This window comes from Scyliorhinus canicula, chromosome 9, assembly GCF_902713615.1.
Source record: "Scyliorhinus canicula chromosome 9, sScyCan1.1, whole genome shotgun sequence".
Taxonomy (NCBI): Eukaryota; Metazoa; Chordata; class Chondrichthyes; order Carcharhiniformes; family Scyliorhinidae; genus Scyliorhinus; species Scyliorhinus canicula.
The window spans coordinates 107,212,269-107,235,618 of NC_052154.1; the positions used below are offsets into that span (position 1 = coordinate 107,212,269).

Here is a 23,350-nt window from a genome sequence, read left to right on the forward strand (position 1 = left end):
AATGGGGGCGACGGTGTCTAATATGGGTCATGAGTGTGCAAGGCCTGGGGCATTCTGTGCAGGCGGGGGCCGAGGCCCAGACAGGTCTGCACTCTCATAGGCACCATGTGCCAGAGTCACTTGGAAATTGCAGCGGCCCTCCTCAGCGTGGCCCAGCCACAGCAGGTCATTGCTTAGAGCATCGGCGGCATTGCCCAGGTGCAAGCCGGCGTGGCGCCGGCACAGACGGAGGTGACCCAGTCTCAGAGGGACATAGCCTAGCCCAGAGGGATGTGGCCCACCCTTGAGGGATATGGCCCACTCACTGGCTGATCTGGCACAGACCCTCAGGGTGGTGGCACAGTCGCACAGTGATGTAGCGCAGTCCCACACGGAGATGGGCCATTCACTGCGCTCCATGGCCGCGAACATGCAGAGCCTTGTCGAAACCACAGCAGGCCTCCAGGAATGGCAGCGCCAGGTGTTGTCTGGGCCTCAGGGGATGGCTCCGCTCACAACCCCATCCCATGGAGTAGCTCGGTCACCTCGAGGGAGGAGGAGGTGCTGGGGCACGTGCCGGTGACACTCGCAGGGGAGGTGCTGGACTTGCGCAGCATCTCGGAATCCCCCCCTCCTGTCCCTGGTGCATCTGGTGGACAGCGGGCAGAGCAGGGCGGCATCACGCCACCTGGGTCACCCCAGCAGCAGCCAGGCCCATCCAGTCCTGGCCGCGCAGGAGACAGGCGTCAACGGGGACCCTCGTCGCAGGGCAGGAGTCACGGCAGTCTGCCTCCGCTCCTGCTGTACCGTCTGGGGAACTACCTTGGCGCAGCGTTAGGGACTGTAAGGCGAGAAAGTTAGACGTCAGCTAAGTTCGCACAGTTTTTTTTTTAAATTTAGAGTACCCAATTATTTTTTCCAATTAAGGGGCAATTTAACGTGGCCAATCCACCTAACCTGCACATCTTTGGGTTGTGGGGGCGAAACCCACGCAGACACGGGGAGAATGTGCAAACTCCTCACAGACAGTGACCCAGGGCTGGGATTCGAACCCAGGTCCTCAGCGCCGTAGGCAGCAATGCTAACCACTGTGTAAGTTCGCACAGTTAAAGGGCACAGTTTAGTTTAAGGGGCTAGAGCACACACTGTGTATACCTCTTCACATTAAACACCTGTTGAAACCTGCCTCGGTGTCCTGTCTGATGGGTGTGGTGGTGGGGCGGTCAGTGCTGGCCAGTGGGGTATGGGAGACGAGTGAAGGCCCAGTGGGTGGACCGTGTTACTACCCCCCTCCCCCCCCCCCATACCCCGACCGTCCCCAGGGTTTCAACGGCTCTGTGCGATGGACTGAACAGCTCGCATGTAGGGATCACTCAGGTGGAAAGTTCTACTGTGGGCATAAGTTAGACATTGGATAGGATGGGGGAGTGGGCCTGGGTAGGGAGCTCTTTCAGAGGGTTGGTGCAGATTCGATGGGCCGAATGGCCTCCTTCTACACTATAGGAATCTTACGGTTCTATGGTTGTTTAGCACTCCTTTTTTAAAAAAAATGAATCCGGTTCAGTGGCTGCTGATTAGGTGAGTAGTCATATCCATTTTCTGGCATGCAGTTCAAGGGCACTGGATCTGTGAGGCCTACACACCATAGAACATAAAACAGCACAGCACAGAACAGGCCCTTCGGCCCTCCATGTTGTGCCGAGCATTGTCCGAAACCAAGATCAAACTATCCCACTCCCTGTCATTCTGGTGTGCTCCATGTGCCTATCCAGTAACCACTTAAACGTTCCTAAAGTGTCCGATTCCACTATCACAGCAGGCAGTCCACCCTAACCACTCTCTGAGTAAAGAACCTACCTCGGACATCCCTCCTATATCTCCCACCGTGAATTTTATAGTTATGCCCCCTTGTAACAGCTACATCCACCTGAGGAAATAGTCTCTGAACGTCCACTCTATCTATCCCCCTCATCATCTTCCAAACCTTGATTAAGTCGCCTCTCATCCTCCTCCGCTCCAAAGAGAAAAACCCTAGCTCCCTCAACCTTTCCTCATAAGACCTATCCTGCAAACCAGGCAGCATCCTGGTAAATCTCCTTTGCACCCTTTCCAATGCTTCCACATCTTTCCTATAATGAGGTGACCAGAACTGCACACAATACTCCTATTGTGGTCTCACCAGGGTCATGTATAGTTGCAGCATAACTCCACGTAAACTCAAAGCCCCTGTTAATAAACTCTAACACATTATAAGCCTTCTTCACGGCTCTATCCTCTTGAGTGGCAACCTTCAGAGATCTGTGGACATGAACCCCAAGTTCTCTCTGTTCCTCCACATTACTCAGAACCCTGCCGTTGACCCTGCAATCCGCATTCAAATCTTTTCTACCAAAATGAATCACCTCACAGTTATCAGGGTTAAACTCCATCTGCCATTTTTCGGCCCAGCTCTGCATCCTATCAATGTCTCTTTGCAGCCAACAGCAGCCCTCCACCTCATCCACTACTCCACCAATCTTGGTGTCATCAGCAAATTTACTGACCCACCCTTCAGCCCCCTCCTCCAAGTCATTGATAAAAATCACAAATAGCAGAGGACCCAGCACTGATCCCTGTGGTACACCACTGGTAACTGGTCTCCAGTCTGAAAATTTTCCATCCACCACCACCCTCTGTCTTCTATGTGATAGCCAGTTACTTATCCAATTGGCCAAATTTCCCTCTATCCCACACCTCCTTACTTTTTTCATGAGCCGACCATGGGGAACCTTATCAAACGCATTACTAAAATCCATGTATACGACATCAACTGCTCTACCTTCATCGACGCACTTTTTTTTACCTCCTCAAAGAATTCAATCAAATTTGTGAGGCAAGACTTACCCTTTACGTATCCGTGTTGACTACCCCGGATTAAGCTGCATCTTTCCAAATGGTCATAAATCCTATCCTTCAGGACCTTTTCCATTAACTTACCGACCACTGAAGTAAGATTAACTGGCCTATAATCACCAGGGTCATTCCTATTCCCTTTCTTGAACAGAAGAACAACATTCGCCACTCTCCAGTCCTCTGGCACTATCCTCGTGGACAGTGAGGACCCAAAGACTAAAGGCTCTGCAATTTCATCCCTTGCCTCCCAAAGAATCCTTGGATATATCCCATCTAGCCCACGGGACTTGTCGACCCTCAGGTTTTTCAAAATTGCTAATATATCCTTCCTCAGAACATCTACCTCCTCCAGCCTACCCGCCTGTATCACATTCTCATCCTCAAAAACATGGCCCCTCTCTTTGGTGAACACTGAAGAAAAGTATTCATTCAATGCCTCTCCTATTTCTTCTGACTCCATGCACAAGTTCCCACTACTGTCCTTGACCGTGCCCTATCCTCACCCTGGTCATTCTTTTATTTCTCACATAAGAATAAAAAGCCTTGGGGTTTTCCTTGATGCGACCCGCCAAGGACTTCTCATGCCCCTCCTAGTTCTCCTCAGCCCTTTTTTTTTTAGCTCATTCCTTGCTCCCTTGTAACTCTCAAGGGACCCAGCTGAACCTTCTTTTCTCATCCTTACATACTCTTCCTTTTTCCTCTTGACAAGACATTCAACCTCTTTTGTGAACCATGGTTCCCTCACACGGCCATTTCCTTCCTGCCTGACAGGGACATACCTATCAAGGACACCCAGTATTTGTTCCTTGAACAAGCTCCACTTTTCATTTGTGCCTTTCCCTGACAGTTTCTGTTCCCACCTTATGCTCCCTAATTCTTGCCTAATTGCATCATAAATCACACCATCTTTAAATATTGTGCAAACCCATAACAAGGGCAACAGCAATTGCTGTCTGCCTGTCTTACCAAATACTTCCAGGGCAGAACCCTGTTCTTGGTTCCATGCTGAAGGTCACTTTAACTCCCTTTGGCTGTGAGCAGCAGAAGGTTGTTGCTGATAAGGATTTGGCCTTGTCAGTTGTGAGACCACTTCATTTAGTTTACGGGGATCGGGTGGAGGTGAGGGTTCAAGTGGGATTCTCTTTCCAAGAGCCGGTGCAGACGCAATGGGCCAAATGGCCTCCTTCTGCACTATAAATTCTATGATCTATGATCTCGCCCATCAGTTACGACGCCGGTTTCATGATTTTCAAAAGCACAAGTGAACCATGCCGTCAGGAACTCAGCCCATCGAAGGCGGAGAATCGCGGTGGCCCCAGGGAATACTGGGTCAGGCCCGCTAATGATATGCAAACCGTGTGTAATGTGCGTTCCAGACCGCATTGGTGCCGCTGTCGAGAATTGTAATTTAGTGTCAAATCGGCGCCTGCCGCTATTTTGGCTTTGGAACCGATTCTCTGCTCAATCCTGTTTTCTGATTCCATCGTCAGCCAACGGAGAATCCCATGCCTGAATTTTCAGCTGATGGGGAAGGAAGGAGGCTCACCATTGATTAAAAAGTCAGTCTCACTGAAAGAGCGACTGATCTCAGAAAGTAATCGGAGAGCGGCTCCCCATTTTAAACATATATGAAACCCCTTCTGCACACACAACACAGCTTTAAACTTAGATCTGATTAACAAGGTTCAGAGTAACAGAAATTCAACCAATACTGACAACATCAGTAGGAACAGAAATTCAAGGTCCATTGGTAATTGTAACAGTGACAGACATTAAACATGCATCCGATTCAGAACGTTAACCCTGAGGTTGCTCTCTTTGTGTGATCATTGACTCCGTGCTTTCTATGAACTGTACTTGACCAGATGCATTTTGCTCCTCATTAGGATAGATGGAGTTCCAAAACCCACACCCGTCGCCCCAGCGCTGAGTTCAGAATGGGGCAAACATAAATCAGCTTTGTAACAATGGATCAGTTGAAAGACGGGAGATCCCCAAAGGAGACACAGGAATTATCTGCTAAATTTTGTATACGGTGTAATGATATGTATATACGTAGATAAGTACATCTCAGGGTAACACAACCATTGGAGGGCACCACTAGTTCCCAGTATTAGAACTCCAAGGATCTTGGGGCTCTTCCAATCAGAGATTTCTTGACAGTAGATTGTGAGAGAGATAGATCACAGCATCGTTCAGCACTTGCAGTTTAAGTTGGTTATTACTTCAATGTAGATTATTTGATTACTATTTATAGTTCTGTGGAGTGTGCAAACTTAATATTAATCAATCGTTATTCAATAAATCAGTTTTGCTTTAAGTTAAAGATTGGTGGTTTCTTCAGAATCACACCATCAGACCATTCTGGATTACAAAGCTAAGAGTAACAGTATATGACCAAAGAGTAATATAGCATGGTACCAGGTCAATGGTTACAGAAACTAGCTAGCGTAATCTAGTAAGATAAGAGAAAAGAAAAAACTGAGAAGCTATTCGACTTGCAAAGCATCATCCTCAGACTACAGAATCCAGGATCGATGAATAAAGCTCAAGCTCGACATTTAAGAATCACCGGTAACCTGAATGAAAACTGCTGTTTGTTCAAGCAGCAATTCCAAATGTATTTAGTAGCTTCCGATTTGAATAATGCTACCAATGCTCGTAAAATTGCTTTGCGACTAACTATGGCTGGTCCACATGCAAGTGAGATCTATAATTATTTCCAGTACACGACGGTTCAAGATAAAACAAAGTTTAATGGAATTCTTGCAACATTTGAGAGCCATTGTAAAATCTAAACTAATGAAATGTTTGAGCGTTTCATATTTTAAAAGATTGCAAAACATAAATGAATTGTTTAACAGCTTTGTTACTGATCTGAGACTACTAGCACAATCCTGTAACTTCTCCGCCATGAATGATTCTATGATTAGGGACCAAATCGTGTTTGGTATTAATGATGAACAGCTTCGAGAAAGATTACTTCGGCAAAAGGATCTAACTCTAGAAATTGCGATTGAAATGTGTGTTTATCAACAATCAAAAAATCAATAGTAAGAGGAGTATCTCTGTGAAAAAGGCGTGAATATTCACCACGAGGTAGTGTGTTAAGGCAGATGAAGAAGATCCACGTTTCGGATGGCAGCCATCTTGCATGCACGCATTTTAACCCTGCACATGCGCACTTCATCAAAAGATGCAAGACGTCGAAAGCCGATCTGTGCATGCACAAAGTGTCGTGCGTAATGATGTCAACATCATGACGTGTTCAAGGTGTGGAACCACTCACTTTCAAAAAAAATGCCCTGCAAGAGGAAAACAATGCTCACAATGTAGCAAATTAAACCATTTTGCTGCTCAGTGCAGATCCTCACTTGCATTTAAATCTGCCAAACCCAATTCAAGACAGGTTAATGTATGATGTGTTGAATCCAAGGAAGACGATCTCGAACATAATTTTTCGACTGTTACAGGTGGTTACTCTCTGGAAACCACTTTCTTTGTAGGAATCATAGAAAAATTTGATAACTCCAGGGAAGTAACATCACCTTCCAAATTAATAAACTCCATTAATTCGGACACAGAATGGGACACAGTATTGAAAGTAAACGACTGTCCAATTAAATTCAAGTTGGATACAGGCGCTTTAGCTAATTTGCTTACAAAGCGTGATCTCACAATTCTTAAGCAAACCCCTAAGATATTTCCAGCAGCCTGTAGATTAAAAGCTACAATGGCAATTCAATCTCATCAATTGGATCATGGCTTTTTGATAGTTTCCAACAAGGATTTTGTGACTCCCCTGGTGCATCGGGTGGGCAGCGGGCAGAGCAGGGTGGCACCACATCATCCGAAACGCCGATGCGGGAGTGTCCCTGACGAACTCAGCGACCACCGAGATGGATGGTTCAGCTATTGCCATTAGTCAGAATTTGTCTAACGATTCTGAGCTCACAGCTCATCGCAGAGCCGGCTGTCATCATTCAACATGGCACTGATCACACCCGCTGACACAGCCATCAATGTCGTGCCATACCGTTTCGCCGCAGTGGTAAGGGTGATCTCGAAGTGCAGCAGTGTACACGGAGCGGGGGTGCGGGGAGGGGGGTGGGGGGGGGTGTGGTGGTGGGAGTTGTGTGCTGTCCGTCTGCATGACTGGCGATGCAGGTGGTAGTGTTCAGCAATGCCGTTGCACGCGACGTGTGAATCTTGCAGCCACCAAAGCGTTGCGTGCCCGCTGTCCTCGCCGGTGCCGTCGTGCAGCCTCATGGACATTACCAGCACGAGGGTCGTGTCTGTGTGCTGCGCCTGACGTACCACCAACCTCCTCCACCTCCTCCTCCGTGTTGGCGCCACTGCCAGTGGCTTCTCCCTCCGACTCCTCCATCAGGGCATCTCCCCTCTGCATTGCAATGTTGTGCAGCGCACAGCATACCACAACAATGCGAGCGACCCTGACGGGCTGGTACTGCAGGGCCCCACCGGAACGGTCCAGGCACCTGAATCTCATTTTCAGAAGACCAAAGCAGCGCTCCACCACACCCCTGGTTGCTGAATGGGCCTCATTGCAAAGGGTGTCCACGTTGGTCCGAGGCCTCCGTATGGGCGTCATCAGCCAAGGCCTCAGTGGATAACCCCTGTCGCCCAGCAACCAGCCCCTCAGCCAGGGGTGCCATCCCTCAAACATAGCAGGGATGAATGACTGTGCAAGAATGTACGGATCTGCACACTCCCAGGGAACCTTGTGCACGCGTGCATGATCTTCATGTGGGGGTCGCATACCACCTGGATGTTCATGGAGTATGTCCCCCTCCTGTTTGTGAACACTTCCCTGTTGCCTGCAGCCGGGTGCATGGGGACGCGAACACCATCGGTATCCCGGTCACGTTGGCAAATGCATGGGCTCGTGCTTCTTGATTTGCTCGGTCCTCGGGAAAGGTGATGTAGCGGTCGGCGATGGCAAACAGGGCGTTGGTTACATCCCGGATGCACTTGTGGACCGATGCCTGCAATATCCCGGATAGGTCCCCACTCGGAGACTGGAAGGAGCCGGTAGCATAAAAGTTACATGCCACCGTCACCTTGACTGCAACCGGTATCGCGTGTCCTCCTCCTATTCCACGTGGGGCGAGATGCGACACAGGGTGGCAGATATGTGTGACCATCTCTCTGCTGAACCGGAGTCTCCTCCTGCAGGTGATGTCCGGCAGTGTCTCGAAAGAGATCCGGGCAAGGTACACCCTAGGCCTCGATTGTCGCCTCTGGCGCCCTGGCTCCAACATCAGTGTCTCCTCCTCCTCCCCCCCCCCCCCCCCCCCATGCTGCTCGACATCAGTGCCCGCATCCTGTGCCATCCTCAGCGTTTGGGGGTCAATGTTCCCCTCGGCATTCCCCTGGACATACTGGCCATGAGCACCTGCGGCCTGTTCGGCGACGACGGGCCACTCCGCGGCAATTCCCTCCGCTGCTGCAGCTGCCCCTGCATCCACTGTGGGATGTCGCTGTGGACGCTGCTGGATGTCCAACTGCAGTGCAGCGGCCCCAACCACTGCGCTGAACATCGCCGTTCTGTTAGAATACATTATGGTCACCTACAGAAAGGTGTTGGGGGTCAGAGAAACGACATGTTAGACGGAGGTTATTCGACATCTCGGCAGCCGCCTGCCACGGGATACCTGTGTTTCCTGGTGGCCTGGTCGCGCTGCTGACATGCGGCCAGCCTAACCCCTGGTCACTTTCTGTGTCCAACGGTCAGTTAAGAACGTCCTCCTCACCGGTGCGTCAGTGGGCTGTGCCCATCGGCAACAGGGCAACCAGCGGCCGTGTCCTCGTCACCGTCCTGCCATGGCAGGGCGGCTGAGATGTTGCATCCGGGGGTGGACGACCTCCCCCCCCACTCCGGGACGGTCCGCTCACCTCCTCACTGCACGTCAGCCAGCACGACTGGCTTTAAAAATCAGGTGTGGATGGCGACAGCGTGAACTGGGGTCACGCCGTCGGAATAGCGGGGGTTCCGGAGAATCGCCATTTTGGGTGCATCGGGCGATTCTCCGGGTTTTTGCGCGCAGATCACGACGGAACAGATTTGGCCGTTTCGGAGAATAGCGGGAGCGCTTCAGACCGGCGGCGCGTGAAAAACTGGCGCGACCCGTTATTCTCCCAACCGGCGTGACATCGGAGAATCGCGCCCCATATTTTTGAACATGGGGCGAAATTCTCCGACCCCACGCAGGGTCGGAGAATTGGCGGGAAGCGGCGTTATTTCCGCTCCCGCAGGTTTTCGAATTCTCCCGCCGGTAAAAAACCGGCGTTGTGCAAATCCCGCCGGCAGCCTGTGAAAACAGCTGGCGCCGGCGGGATTTCATTTTTTTTGCACTGACCTTAAATCAGTGATGATGGTTGACGCCGTTCAGTGTCGGGGGTGAATGCGCGTGGGGTGGGTAGCGGCATTGGAGCGCGGTGGGGGGGAGCGGTGGGGGGGGCGGCATTGGAGCGCGGTGGGGGGAGCGGTATTGGAGCGCGGTGGGGGGGCGGCATTGGAGGCATTGGAGCGCGGTGGGGGGAGCGGTGGGGGGGAGGCACTGGAGCGCGCGGTGGGGGGAGCGGTGGTGGGAGCGGTGGGGGGAGCGGTGGGGGGGGCGGCATTGGAGGCATTGGAGGCATTGGAGCGCGCGGTGGGGGGAGCGGTGGGGGGAGCGGTGGTGGGAGCGGTGGTGGGATCGGTGGGGGGGGCGGCATTGGAGCGCGGTGGGGGAGCGGTATTGGAGCGCGGTGGGGGGGCGGCATTGGAGGCATTGGAGCGCGGTGGGGGGAGCGGTGGGGGGGGGGAGGGATTGGAGGCATTGGAGTGCGCGGTGGGGGGAGCGGTGGTGGGAGCGGTGGGGGGATAGGGGATGGGGAGGAGGTAGGGGAGAGAGGGGTGGGGAGGTGGGGGTGTTGGGAATAGAGAGATCAATCACTTACCTCGAGTGCCAGTCGATTGGGGGGGGGAGGTGTTTGTTAAGAGAGAGAGATCAATCAATTACCTCGAGTGCCGGTCGATTGGGGGGGGGAGGTGTTTGTTAAGAGAGATAGATCAATCAATTACTTTAGTGCTGGTAGATTGGGGGGGGGGGGGGGATGGATGGGGGGGGGGATGGATGGGGGGGGGATGGATGGGGGGGGATGGATGGGGGGGGATGGATGAGGGGGGGGAATGGATGGGGGGGGGTTGTTGTGGTTGGGGTGGGTGATGAGGGCAGTGATGACATGGTTGTCTTCCCTGCCACAACCCCCCACCCCCTGCAGGCCATGTTTTTCAATCAGCCTGTGATGTTGGCCGCCGTAGTTGCATCCGCGATTGTACAAGTCGCCCTGGAGGAGGAGGAGGAGGAGAACGAGGAGGAGGAGGAGAACGAGGAGGGGGAGGAGGAGGAGGAGAACGAGGAGGAGGAGGAGGAGAACGAGGAGGAGGAGGAGGAGAACGAGGAGGAGGAGGAGGAGGAGGAGGAGGAGAACGAGGAGGGGGAGGAGAACGTTGTGGTGGCACATAGATGGAGACGTCTGAGGAGGCCCCGTGTGTACAGATCCCGTTCATCGTTCCTGGAACTCACAGACCGGGCATGCAGGAGACTCCGGATGAGCCCTGAAACCGTGGCACACATATGCAACCTGATGGCTCACCTGGCACCGCGTGGCACTGGGGGAGGACATCCTCTCCCCGTGTCACTCAAGGTTACAGTGGCCCTCAACTTTTACGCCACGGGCTCATTCCAGGCGCCGACTGGGGACCTGTCTGGCATCTCACAGGCATCGGTGCACCGGTGCATCCGGGCAGTGACAGACGCCCTTTATGCCATCGCGGACCGCTACATCCGCTTCCCCATGGACCAGGCGAACCAGGATGCCCGGGCCGTGGGGTTCTCTGTCATGGCTGGTTTTCCCATGGTCCAAGGGTTGATCGATGGGATGCACGTAGCCGTGCGGCCACCTGCAGACGACAGGGCCGTCTTCACAAACAGGAAAGGGACATATTCTGTGAACACCCAAGTGGTCTGCGACCACCGCATGATAATCATGCACGTTTGCGCACGGTTCCCGGGAAGTGTTCATGACTCATACGTGTTGTCGCGGTCGAACATCCCTGGAATGTTCGAGGGACGCCACCGCCGGATGAGGGGCTGGTTGCTGGGAGATAGGGGTTACCCGTTGCGGACGTGGCTGATGACGCCTGTACGGAGGCCACAGACTAACGCAGACAATAGATACAACGATGCCCATGCAGCGACCAGGGGTCTAATTGAGAGGTGCTTCGGGATCCTCAAGTCGCGATTCCGGTGCTTGGACATCTCTGGGGGGGCCCTCCAGTACCCGCCAGATAGGATCGGCCGCATCATTGTGGTGTGTTGTGTCCTGCACAACATTGCCCAGCAGAGGGGTGATGTGCCGCACACAGAGGAGGGGGGAGTGGAGGAGCGGGAGGAAGAGCCTCAGACTTCCCCAGACGAGGGAGATGGGGGCAATGGTCAGGGCAGACGGGCAGATCATTGGCGGGTGGCCGCCCGACCTCACCGTCTAGGCCAGCGAGCACGGGACAGGCTGATAGCCGGCCGGTTCACAGACTAGGGTGGTAGCGATTCTGCAAGCATGGCGACGTTCCACACGCCTTTGCAACATCCGATCACCCTCAACCCCCCCCCCACCCACCCACCCAACACTCTGACTCCCCCTCACCCGCCCAACACCCTCACTCCCCCTCACTAACCATGCACCAAGTCCCAACACCTCACCAACCATTCCCACATCACCTGAAAGTACAACACCCCTCCATTGCACATCCACTGCGACACAATGGGCAGTCATCACAAGGTTGCCGATGGAAGCGTGTCTACTGCTGTCCATGGAGGATGATGACGTCACGCACTGCGATGAGCTCCTGACTCCATTTCGTCGCTCAATGTCTGACCCATGGCCACAGTACCACCAGCCTTCCGGACCATCCCTGCATGCGGCCGTCACACTGCAGCGCTCGGTCACATCCTCTGCCCAGAGGGATTGAGAGGGCGGGCAAGGTGAAGGGGGGGGGGCCACACTCACCTGAGGCCGACATCAGACCCTCCACAAACACTGGCACTCAACCTACATGACACGCATCGGACAGAACACAAAGGCAGCCTCTGTAGGTGCGTTAGTGATTTTAATAACAAACAGTTCAAACATGTGCCCTAGACCCTGAATCTACTGTGCCCTTCACCCGTGCCAACTTACTAAGTGTCTACTATCTTGCTTTTACGGACCCTTTTACTACGTCTAGGTGCTTCCCCAGACAGTACAGCAGGACTGGAGGTGGACTCCTGCGATTCCAGCCCTGTGACTTTGGATCCGTTTAGCGGACGTTTCCTGGGGTGGCCCGGCATAGATGGGCCAGGCCGCGGCTCGGGTGACTGGGATGGCGAGCTGCCAGCCTGTCTTACCCGCTGCCCACCAGATGCACCTGGGACGGAAGGGGGGGAGTCCGAGGTAGTGCGGTGTTCCGGGACCTCCTCTACAGGGGGACCCGGTACAGAGCACAGCACCTCCTCCTCCCTCGGGGTGCCCGATGGCCCCCGGGCCTCTACATGGGTCGGGGGTGCGTCTGGAACAGCCATCCAACGCTCCCCCGGCACCTGGCGCTGCCAGTCCTGGAGGCCCGTGCTGGTACTGACAAGGGTCCTCAGATCTGCAGCCATGGAGCTGAGGGAGTTGACCATCCCTCTTTGTGTGTCGGAGACGCCGGAGAGGTGATTGATAATGACACTCATGCCCTCAGCGATGGACTGCTGAGACTGCACCATGGCCTGATGAGACAGAGCCACAACGTTTAATGCCTCAGCAATCATCCGCTGTGTCTGGTTCATGGCTTCCAGTGAGTGGGAAGCCACGTCCTGGGACACGGACGCCGCCTGCACGGACAGCTCCAGAGCCTGAATACTGCGACCCATGTCAGACACCGTTGCACCCATTGCCTCGACCGCGGACGCCACCCGTGCGGTTTCGGTATGGGTGGCACGTATGAGCGGCACGACTTCCTGCACCTGGACACGGTTGGACTCCTCCACCTGCGTGTGCATCAGCTGCAAGCCGGCCCTCACCCTCTTCCTTGGACCCAGGTTTGTTGATTGCATGGGGTCTATGGGTGGGTCCGTTGACTCCAGGAACCCAGGACCAGTCTGGGCGGCAGATGTCTGCTTGCGCCAGGATGCCCTCCGACCACCCGGCCCCTCTGCCGCTCCTACCTCCACCTGCTGCACTGGGACGACAGTGTGGTGCTCACCAGCGAGTGACCCTAAGGAATCATCACTAAAAAGCCCAGCCGGGGTGAGTGTGTCTGCGATGGTGCAGCGTGCTGGAGAAAGCTGTGCCGGTAAACTGTGCGCATTGTCCGATTGGCTGTCTGATGACGGCTGGGGTTCCCCCATCTGTGGGACCCGTCCACTGTCCTGGGTGGCAGTGTCCTGCCCTTGGGTGTCCATTTGTCTGTGCGTCGGGGGCCTCTGGCTTATCCCCTCATCGCGGCGTCTTCTCAGCACTCGTCGCCGGATGCGCCCGTCACGCGAGCGTACATGACAGATGACCACACGTCTCCTCTGCCGCACAGGGGCATCCTGTGGCCGTTGCAGGCCAGAGGGGCCGGGTCGCTCCCTCTCCTGTGGTCTCAGTGGGGCATCCTGCGGGCGGGGGGCATCCGCGGTGACGGGTGCCTCGATGTCTGGACCTTCAAGACACAAAACAGCATGGTTAAGCACTCAGATCGGGGGATATGGGGAGAGGGGATTGGGGGGGGGGGGGGATATGAGAGAGGGGGAAGGGCCGTGGGTGGCTCACTTGCTCGCGGGCCACCGACCTCTGCGTTGCCAAACGCCCGGTCCTCGGGTCCTCCTGCCATCTCCAGGGCCCTCTCCTCATGGACCGTGAGTGGTCTCTCCTCTGCACTGCCCCCACCACTCGCTCGAGACCTCCTGTTGAACGAAAGCTTCTCCTGTTGAAGGGTGGGTAGCAGATGTAGCAACAACAGTGTTAGACACGAAACCAATATTCAATTTGCTTTCCCAATAATCTAGTTTACTGCATGCTAGCTTTTTTTCTTTAATGCTTGGAGACCCCCAGATCCAACGGTTTTGCAGCTTTCAGCACTCTTTCTTCATGTTAATCATATGCAGCTCATTTATTCCTCCTACCGTAGTTCTGAACGTTATATTTTACTTATTTATATCCCGTCTGCCATTTGTTGGCTAACTAACTTAATCTGTCCAAATTCCTTTGTAGACTTGTGCCTTCACACCAGTTGATGTGTCTGCCACGATTATGGCAGAAGCGATTCCACTTCCCTCATGAATATAAATAGCAATGTCAACCTCATCATGGTTTCTAAAAGCAGATGCTGGAAATGAATTGGTGTTGATGTAGTGTCCTGATAGAAGCGCCAGTGTCGGAGCCTTTAAGGACGTGCAAAGGGGCCAGCACCGGTGCCCAGTGGAAATCTAGCTATTCTAACTCAGGCAAACATTGAATTTGGTTCAGTCCTGACTGGCACCCGAGAGCTTGATTAGTTTGTACTTCCTTTAAGCATTCCTCTCCCCACACACTTGGGGAGCCAGGAAATAGGACCTTAAAGAGTTGCACCGACATTCGCAACTGTAGAGCTACAGACACAGCTGAATGCCATGCAGGAGAGTTGGGACAACCTGTTCCCTGGACAAGGAAGGAGACAGATTCCAGCCGGTGTTCAGAGGTTCAGCGTCACGGGCCCCACTCCAAGGAATCGTCATCAGAGCAGTCATAATCAGCTCAATGTCCTTGGGTCGGTCCATATCAGTCACCAGCCCATATCCCCTGGCAACGGTGATGACACATTAGGGATGGTGACCAGGTCAGACTGGAGGTCAGGTTCAAGGTCAAATTCAGACTGGAGGTCAGGTTCAAGGTCAAGTTCAGACTGGAGGTCAGGTTCAAGGTCAAGTTCAGAATGAAGGTCAGGTTCAAGGTCAAGTTCAGACTGGAGGTCAGGTTCAAGGTCAAGTTCAGAATGAAGGTCAGGTTCAAGGTCAAGTTCAGACTGAAGGTCAGGTTCAAGGTCAAGTTCAGACTGAAGGTCAGGTTCAAGATCAAGTTCAGAATGAAGGTCAGGTTCAAGGTCAAGTTCAGACTGGAGGTCAGGTTCAAGGTCAAGTTCAGAATGAAGGTCAGGTTCAAGGTCAAGTTCAGACTGGAGGTCAGGTTCAAGGTCAAGTTCAGAATGAAGGTCAGGTTCAAGGTCAAGTTCAGACTGGAGGTCAGGTTCAAGGTCAAGTTCAGACTGGAGGTCAGGTTCAAGGTCAAGTTCAGACTGGAGGTCAGGTTCAAGGTCAAGTTCGGTATGAAGGTCAGGTTCAAGGTCAAGTTCAGACTGGAGGTCAGGTTCAAGGTTAAGTTCAGACTGGAGGTCAGGTTCAAGGTCAAGTTCAGACTGGAGGTCAGGTTCAAGGTCAAGTTCAGAATGAAGGTCAGGTTCAAGGTCAAGTTCAGACTGGAGGTCAGGTTCGGGTTTCAATGTCACGAGGAGGGGACTCACCCTGGCTGCCCTGACGAGGTCGTTTATCTTCTTATGGCACTGAGTGCCTGTCCTTGGGGTGATTCCGGCAGAACTGACCACCTCAGCGACATCCCTCCACAGACGACTACGTCGGCGCGGGGCGAGCCTGCGCCCATCTCGGGGGTAGAGGTCCTCCCTCCTGGCCTCTACAGCGTCCAGGAGCGCTTCCAGGTCTTGATCCTGAAATCTCGGCGCTGGTCTACGGGACGCCATGTCCGCACATCTGGCGGGGGGTGGGCGAAAGCGCTATTTGTTTCCGGGTTCGCCGGGCGCCGTTGATGACGTCGCCCGACGCGTCACTTGCGGGGCGCATTAACATGACGCGTTTAGCGTCAGTCAGCTGCTAGCCCCTCCGGGAACGGAGAATAGCGGCCTTAAAGAAGGCCCCGACGCCGGCGTGAGTAGCACCGATTTTTTTCGCAGGCAACCCGTGTTACGAAGGGCTACGGAGAATCCAGCCCCAGGTGTGCGATGTGACACTGACAAGATTGCAGCCATACATGGAATGAAAGTCTCAGAGGACGAAAAGTGGTGTAACCTTCTCAGACAAATTCATACCAAATCTATCAACCAGAACAACAGCTCTTAGGAACCTAATCAAAATGTCAACCTCTTTCGAATGGACAACTGATCATCAAAAAGAGGATTAATGACTGCACCTCTTTTATCATTTATCGATCCGAACAGGGAGATGAAAATTTTGACTGATGCGTGTCAGGACGGAATAGAAGCAGTACTGTTGCAAAAAGACGACAGCTCACCTTGGGTCCCTGTCGCATATGCATCCAGAGTGATGACACCAACAGAATGTCGGTATGCTCAGATTGAAAAAGAGTGTCTTGGACTACTAACCGGCATATTGAAGTTCCATGACTATGTCTATGGACTCCCCACTTTCACTGGAGAGATGGATCACAGACGTTTGGTGCATATAATACAGAAGGATCTCAACGACATGACTCCACGACTCCAGAGAATTTTGATGAAGCTCAGAAGTTACAACTTCAACCTCATCTATACACCAGGAAAAGATCTGGTGCGGGATTCTCCGATATCGCGGCCAAGTGTTGACGGCGGCGCCAAAACCGTGCACTGCTCCGGCGTCTAAAGCCAGCCCTGCATGCGCTTCGTTGCTGTCTCCGCGCCAGTGCGGAGCAACATGTCGGCGACCGAACAGCGGGCCCGCACGGAAGGAGGTAGGCCCCCTCCAGATCGCGACCGCCCGCCGATCAGAAGCCCTCTTCAGAAAGTGAACCTTTTGAGTTCATACAGCATGTTCAATCTCAAGTACAGCGGTGTGCAGAAAAACATCTGGCCTCAGATGAAAAGCTCAACCTCATCCGAGAAGAAACAAAGGATGCAATGCTGCAATGCGTCATACACCATATCAACAATGGGTGGCCGAAAGGTCATTGTCTTCAATTTAAAAATGTTCAAGCAGATTTGACAATTGAGAATGGGCGACTGCTTCGACTTGATCAGATAGTCATAACACTATGGGCGAGATTCTCCCAAAACGGGAGAAATCGTAAAGCTGCCGTAAAACCCGGGCGGGTTTTACGGCAGCGCGCCCCCTCCCGACGGGGGACCGATTCTGGTCCCCGGTCGGGGCTAGCAGCCCGACGCCGTAGGCTCCGGCAAGACGGGCTTAACGAAAATCGTTAAGCCCGCTTACCGGAGTTAGCGCCGGCTGACGCGTCATATGACGTCAGCCGCGCATGCGCAGTTTGGACGACTCCAACCCGCGCATGCGCGGGTGACGTCATCGCGTTTTTGCGCGAAACCCGCGCATGCGCGGGCCGGGTTGCCCCTCAGCCGCCCCGCGAATGGATACTGCGGGGCGGCGGAAGGACAAGTAGTGCGCGGGCATCGGGCCCGCTGCCCGCGATCGGTGGGCACCGATCGCGGGCCCATGGCACCCTTGGCACGGCCGTGGTACTGCCGTGCCAATCGGTGCCATGGTTATAAAAAGCGAGTTTGTGACGCCGTTTTTACGAACGGCAAGACCAGGTGTGTTTGCCGTTCGTGAAAACGGCGGAAAGGGCTGGGACTTCGGCCCATCTAACAGCTGAGAATCGCTGCCGGCCGTAAAAAAACGGCGGCAGCGATTCGGGTCGGGACTTCGGCGGGGGGGTGGGAGAATAGCGGGAGGGCGGCAAAAATGTCGGGAAGGCCCTCCCGCTATTCTCCCACCCGTCGTGGGGGGCGGAGAATTTCGCCCTATGTCTCAGACCAATGATTCTGAACCAAATTAATGAAGGTCACCTCGGCATTGAAAACTACAAGTGAAGGGCGAAACGAGCAGTATACAGTCCAGATATTAATCGGGACATCACTGACATGGTACTTGGATGTGAGACGTGTCAAAACTTTCAGCCTGCACAATGCAAGGAGAAATTACAGCAACATGAGTTGGAAACCTCTCCTTGGGCCAAAGTTGGTACAGACCTATTTCACTCCACTTGTGATTATGTTCTGATAATCAACTAGTACTCGAATTGTCTGGAGGTTTTGTAGTTACCCGATCTGACATCCAAATCTGTCATCAAAGCAAGCAAAGAAACTTTCACCAGGCATGGAATACCTACCACTGTCATATCAGACAATGGACCATGTTTTTACAGTAACGACTGGGCAGAGTTTACATGACTTTACAACTTTAAACATATTACATCGAGTCCACATTACCCACAGTCGAACAGGAAAGTAAAAAAAGGAGTACACATAATAAAACAAGTAATAAATATAGCTTTGGATTCTGCGTCAGACATCCATCTTGCGCTACTATCCCACAGAGCAACTCCTCTTTCAACTGCACGTCACCTGCACAAATGTTAATGAACAGAGATTTGAGAACAACATTACCAGCAATACAACGTCCAAATCCAGATCATTGCCAGTAATACAGAAAATGAAACAGCAACATGCATGTCAAAGAACGTACTATGATATGCATACAACCACCCTGGACGCATTGCTTCCAGACGATACCATCGGGATCAAGGTACCTGATGGAGGTTGGTCTGCGCCTGCCAGAATCATCAGACAAGTAACACCACGTTCATACATAGTTCAGATGGCTTCGGGAATCATACTTCGAAGAAATCATCGAGCACTTCAAAAAATTAAGCTACCCACAAAAAGTTTTTCAAGACTTACAACCTAATGAAACAATCTTTTATGATACGTTAACCAACACTCAAAGTTGTGATGACACACAAAGAACTGTAAAAACCTCATTGTCACCTCCTTGTGCATTAAGAAGATCAACGAGAAGAAGAAAACCTAATAGACTGAATTTGTAAATAATTTAGTGAACTGTGTGATCATTACTCATTTTGCCATGTACATAGATACACCTATCATGTTTCGTTATAATATTATTCGACATTTTTCCTTTTGTTACACATAAGAAAAAAATGTTTAAAAAGTGGGATGTAAAGATTTGTATACATGAAGACAAGTGAAGGGTTAATTATTACATCTCAGGGTAACACAACTACGAGAGGGCACCACTAGTCCCCACTATAAATATGAGAACTCAAAGGATCTTGGGGCTCTTCCAACTAGGAGTTTCCAGACAGTAGAGTCTAGAGATACATCACAGCATAGTTCAGCACATGTAGTTTAAGTTAGTTATTATTTAATATAGATTACTTGATTGCGAGTTATAGTCCTGTGGAGTGTGTGAACTCAATATTAATCAATCGTTATTCAATAAATCAGTTTTGCTTTAAATTAAAGATTGGTGGTTTCTTCAAAATCACACCATCAGACCATTCTTGATTACAAAAGCAAAGAGTAACGGTATATTACCAAAGAGCAATATAACATTCGGGAGTCCTCGAGCTACAAGTTGCTGACTGAGGTACTTGTGGAAATATTCCACTGACCAGTCATTTGGCTTTAGGTAAGATATGCAGGCCTGGAAAAAAGAACGTGAAGCACTATCGGAAACTAACTCTTTGCAGAAGGAGTATCTTCTGGAAAGAAATTGAAAGATTATTTTATTTTTTTTAACCTCTTCAGTTGTTGGTGCTGACTCACCTGGCCGATCAGCTGCTGCAGAAACGTGAGTCGCTGCTGGAGGCTGCGTCGGTGGCGGTGAAAGTAACAGTGACCCAGAGGGGCAAGAAAGTCCACGGCACTGGGCTCTACATCAGTCTGATGTGGTCATACACCGTACTGTAGCAAGAATTTACCCAGGGAGGAAATGGGAAAAACGTCAGGCGTCCTTTGGGGATCATTTTTGGAGACCATTTGGGGACCCATTTTACATAATCCTGCGACTTCGCGACACCTTCTTTGAAAAGCACTGCTCTAAATTATTAATTTCTTCGTAGACTCTGCTTCTTCCTGAAATTTTAGTAACCTCCAAAATGGCTCAGTGAAAATATTGGAAACGATCAGAAATGTAGGAGTTGCCACAAATACTTTATTTCAAGACTGAATCACTGCATCTTATTTATCTGCATCCTACAATGTTAGGTAATGGAGCTTCATGGTTCAGTACTGGACTGTGTTCTGCTATTTGGAAACACCTGGTGTAAGGCTAGGTCTGCGTAGCATTTATTTAATGATATATCAAATCTGGAAATTATTAATAAGCGACATTCACTGAAAACTGTAAAAGTTATTAAATTTGCTACCACTGATAGCATACAGTATGACAAGCACAAACAAATTCAGAAAAAGGAGACTTCAACAATTCTGAATACTTAGACTGGATTGTTCAGTTGTCTTAATAAACAATGTTACTTCTCCTGCAACTTTTTAACTTTGTGAATGAGCTGTTGAGCTTTTGCATACCTTGAACTGATAGCGAGCCCTAATTATCCATTTGCAGTCAGCATTGTTCGGATAAAGATCTGGGAAATTTGGAGAGCTTATATTTCCAGATGGAGCTATTAACATGTTTCCACATACATCTAAAAAAAATGCAAGTTAAAGGGGCAATTATCACGAAATATATATTCAAGACATGCATTACACAATATACGGGTATAATCATCGACATGGAATGATCCTGAAAGTCATTGAGAGAGAAAATAATCTGGATGCTAATTGCATAGACCACTTAATGTCCTTGGCCAAAGTGAAGAAGTTGGAACTAAATCAAGCAGGAGATTGTATTGTATTAAAAGAATCAATTCAAGACAAATTAGATACTGCCATACTGTTGTTTAGACGATATGATGACCCTCACAAGGACCACTGGGGAACAGTTTATCTCTTGAGCTAAAATAAATCTGTTTAACCTTCATTGTGTCTCCTGGATTACTACATTGGGCACGAGAATCAAGTATGAGAATCGGTGCGGCACAGTGGCATAGTGATTATCACTGCTGCCTCATGGCGCTGAGGACCCAGGTTCGATCCTGGCCCTGGGTCACTGTCTTTTTGGAGTTTGCATATTCTCCCCATGTCTGCATGGGTCTCACCCCCACAACCCAAAGATGCGCAGTGTAGGTGGATAGGGCACGTTAAATTGCCGCAAAATTGGAAAAAAACATTAATTGCGTACTTTAAATTTATTTTTTGAAAAGAACGAGATTCTGAACAGCCTTCGTTGAAACTCCGGGAAGGAATGAAGTGCGGGGATCACCTGGAAATTCCTCTATTCAGAAAACCCGAGCTATCTGATGTGGATGCAGAGAACTGGCCCCAGTACGCCAAATGGATGCGCTTTTTTTGCCCGAATGGCATAGAAGTTGTCGACCATCACAAGGTAATCCTTCCAACTATATGAGGAGCTCTGACAAACATCATTAAGATTTTGTCAAACCCAGCAGCCCTGGACTCAAAAACCTGAATAAACTGGGAGAGTTAGTGGCAAACACTATAATACAAGATCAATAGTTCTCCAGCGTTACTGATTTAACATGACTGGAAAGACCTTTGGGAGAAACTGTGACAAAATTCCTGATGAAGCTCAGGAAACTATCAGAACACTATGAGCATATGCAATCCCTTCCTAACATGGTATGCAGGATAAGCAACATCGCAATACAGAGAAAGCTTTTAGCAGAACTGGCATTGACCCTGAAGAATGTTGAAAAGGAGCCCAGTGCAGTAGTGTGCTCAGTGTAGGAAAAAACCCTGTCCATAAAGACCAGTTTCCCCATTGAGAGAACTCATGTGCTGAATTTGGGTGCATTTGAGTGCTATAGTGAGGGTTTGGTGACTGAGGAATATTAAGGGTTCATTTTTATCTAAAGTTTAGTCTTTCTTTTATTTAGTTAATTAACTTAAAAGTTGTTGTTTGGTTTAGAAGAAGGTGAATTTTTAATCAGCTTCAAACAAAGGTTCTACTTGTAGCTACTTGCAGCTGGAGCTTGTTAATTAGTTATTTGGATTAGGCCAGTTTTCAGAGGTTAGATTCACAGTATAAAGGTGAGCCAGCTACAGTGCATACTTTGTTTGCGCTGAGTGCTGAATTTGGGTGCATTTGAGTGCTATAGTGAGAGTTTGGTGACTGAGGGATTTAGGTAAGGATGGAGCAAGGTGTTCCTTTCATTTCATTTCCTCAAAGAGCGAGAAGGGAGCTGTGAGTTTACAGAGGGCAGCTGACTGGGAGCAGAGTCGGAGGGCAGAGTTCCAGTTGGTCCACAGGGGAGCAATATTCTGTGAGGTAAGAGGTGATAGAGACTAGGGCAGGTGCATGCTCCTCCTGTAGGATGTGGGTGGTGAGGGATACCACCGGTAACACCATTGACTATACCTGTGGGAAGTGCACCAAACTCCAGCTCCTCACAGACTGTCTTAGGAAAGTGGAGCTGGATGAACTTCGGATCATCCGGGGGTAATAGAGAAGAGTTACTGGGAGGTAGCCACACCCAAGGTACAGGACAAGAGTTGCTGGATTACAGTCAGGGAAAAGAAAACAAATGGGCAGACAGTGCAGGGATCCCTCGTGGCTGCTCCCCTTCAAACCAAGTATACCATTTTGGATGCTGTTGGTGGGGGGTGGGGGGTGACCTACCAGGTCTCTGGCACTGAGTTTGGCTCTGTGGCTCAGAAGGGAATGGGGAGAACAGAAAAGCAATAGTGATGGAAGACTGTCATGTGAGAGTACCCTTTAAGAAATGTGTGTTTAAGAAATATACCTTTAAGCAATGGAGCTGTTCATGTTACTGGAGTGATGTCAGAGTGTGGGTGGAGCTGAGCTCTACTTCTGCTTTTTAGTTTCAGTTTGAGAAAAGCTTGGCTGTATCTGTGTTTTTCAGTGAGCTGCTCTGCTGTTGATCTCTGCCATACAAAGACTATCTATGGATCATTTGGCCAACTCAGAATTGCAAAAATGTCTCAGCATTAAATGTAAACCTAATGTGCTCCTGTTTGAAGGTTTGTTTAGTCTTTTGGGTGTAAAAGGACAGCATACAGGTTATTTAGTGTTGTATTCTGGGGGGGGGGGGGTGTATTTGATTTATTGGTTGCTAAGATATTCACTGTTTGTTTTAAAAAGATCAACTTGAGTTCATAGAATAAACATTGTTTTGTTTTAAAAACACTGGTCCATGTTCTGCTATACCATACCTGTAGAGTGAGCTGTGTGCTCCCCATACCATAATCTATTAAAAGTTGTGGATCAGGTGAACACCATGATACACATTGGGATTCTCTAAACCCTGGCTCACAACAATTGGGGGCTCGTCCGGGATAAAGTCTATCAATTGAATTGGCTTAATGAACTTAATGACAGTGAGGGGTGAGCATTTGCGGTTGCTTTTCAGGTGTGGTATTTTGGTTTAAGTGGGGTGTGTGTTGTGGACAATGGCTCTTTCAGAGGCTCTGAAGTTTTTGGGGGTGGAGATGGTCACACACAGTACCTTACGGACAGAGACTAAAAGTAGACTTTTAGATTTGGCAAAAACATTGCAGTTAACATTA

General features: G+C 50.7%; 2 protein-coding genes across 2 annotated transcripts in view; both read right to left on the reverse strand.

The window, feature by feature from the left end:
• The window catches only part of LOC119971596 (embryonic protein UVS.2-like), a 129,373-nt gene extending 123,337 nt beyond the window's left edge, over positions 1 to 6,036 (reverse strand). The window contains exon 1 of the mRNA XM_038807376.1: positions 5,965 to 6,036. Within this exon, the coding sequence (XP_038663304.1) occupies positions 5,965 to 6,027 (63 nt within the window). The 5' untranslated portion in view covers positions 6,028 to 6,036. The remainder of the gene's footprint in view (positions 1 to 5,964) is intronic.
• Positions 5,608 to 23,350, reverse strand: part of LOC119971595 (low choriolytic enzyme-like) — a 312,743-nt gene continuing 295,000 nt past the window's right edge. Inside the window, exons 10-11 of the mRNA XM_038807374.1 lie at positions 20,270 to 20,388; positions 5,608 to 6,176 (exon numbers count right to left, since the gene is read on the reverse strand). Coding sequence (XP_038663302.1) covers positions 20,307 to 20,388 — 82 coding nt within the window. The 3' untranslated portion in view covers positions 5,608 to 6,176; positions 20,270 to 20,306. The remainder of the gene's footprint in view (positions 6,177 to 20,269; positions 20,389 to 23,350) is intronic.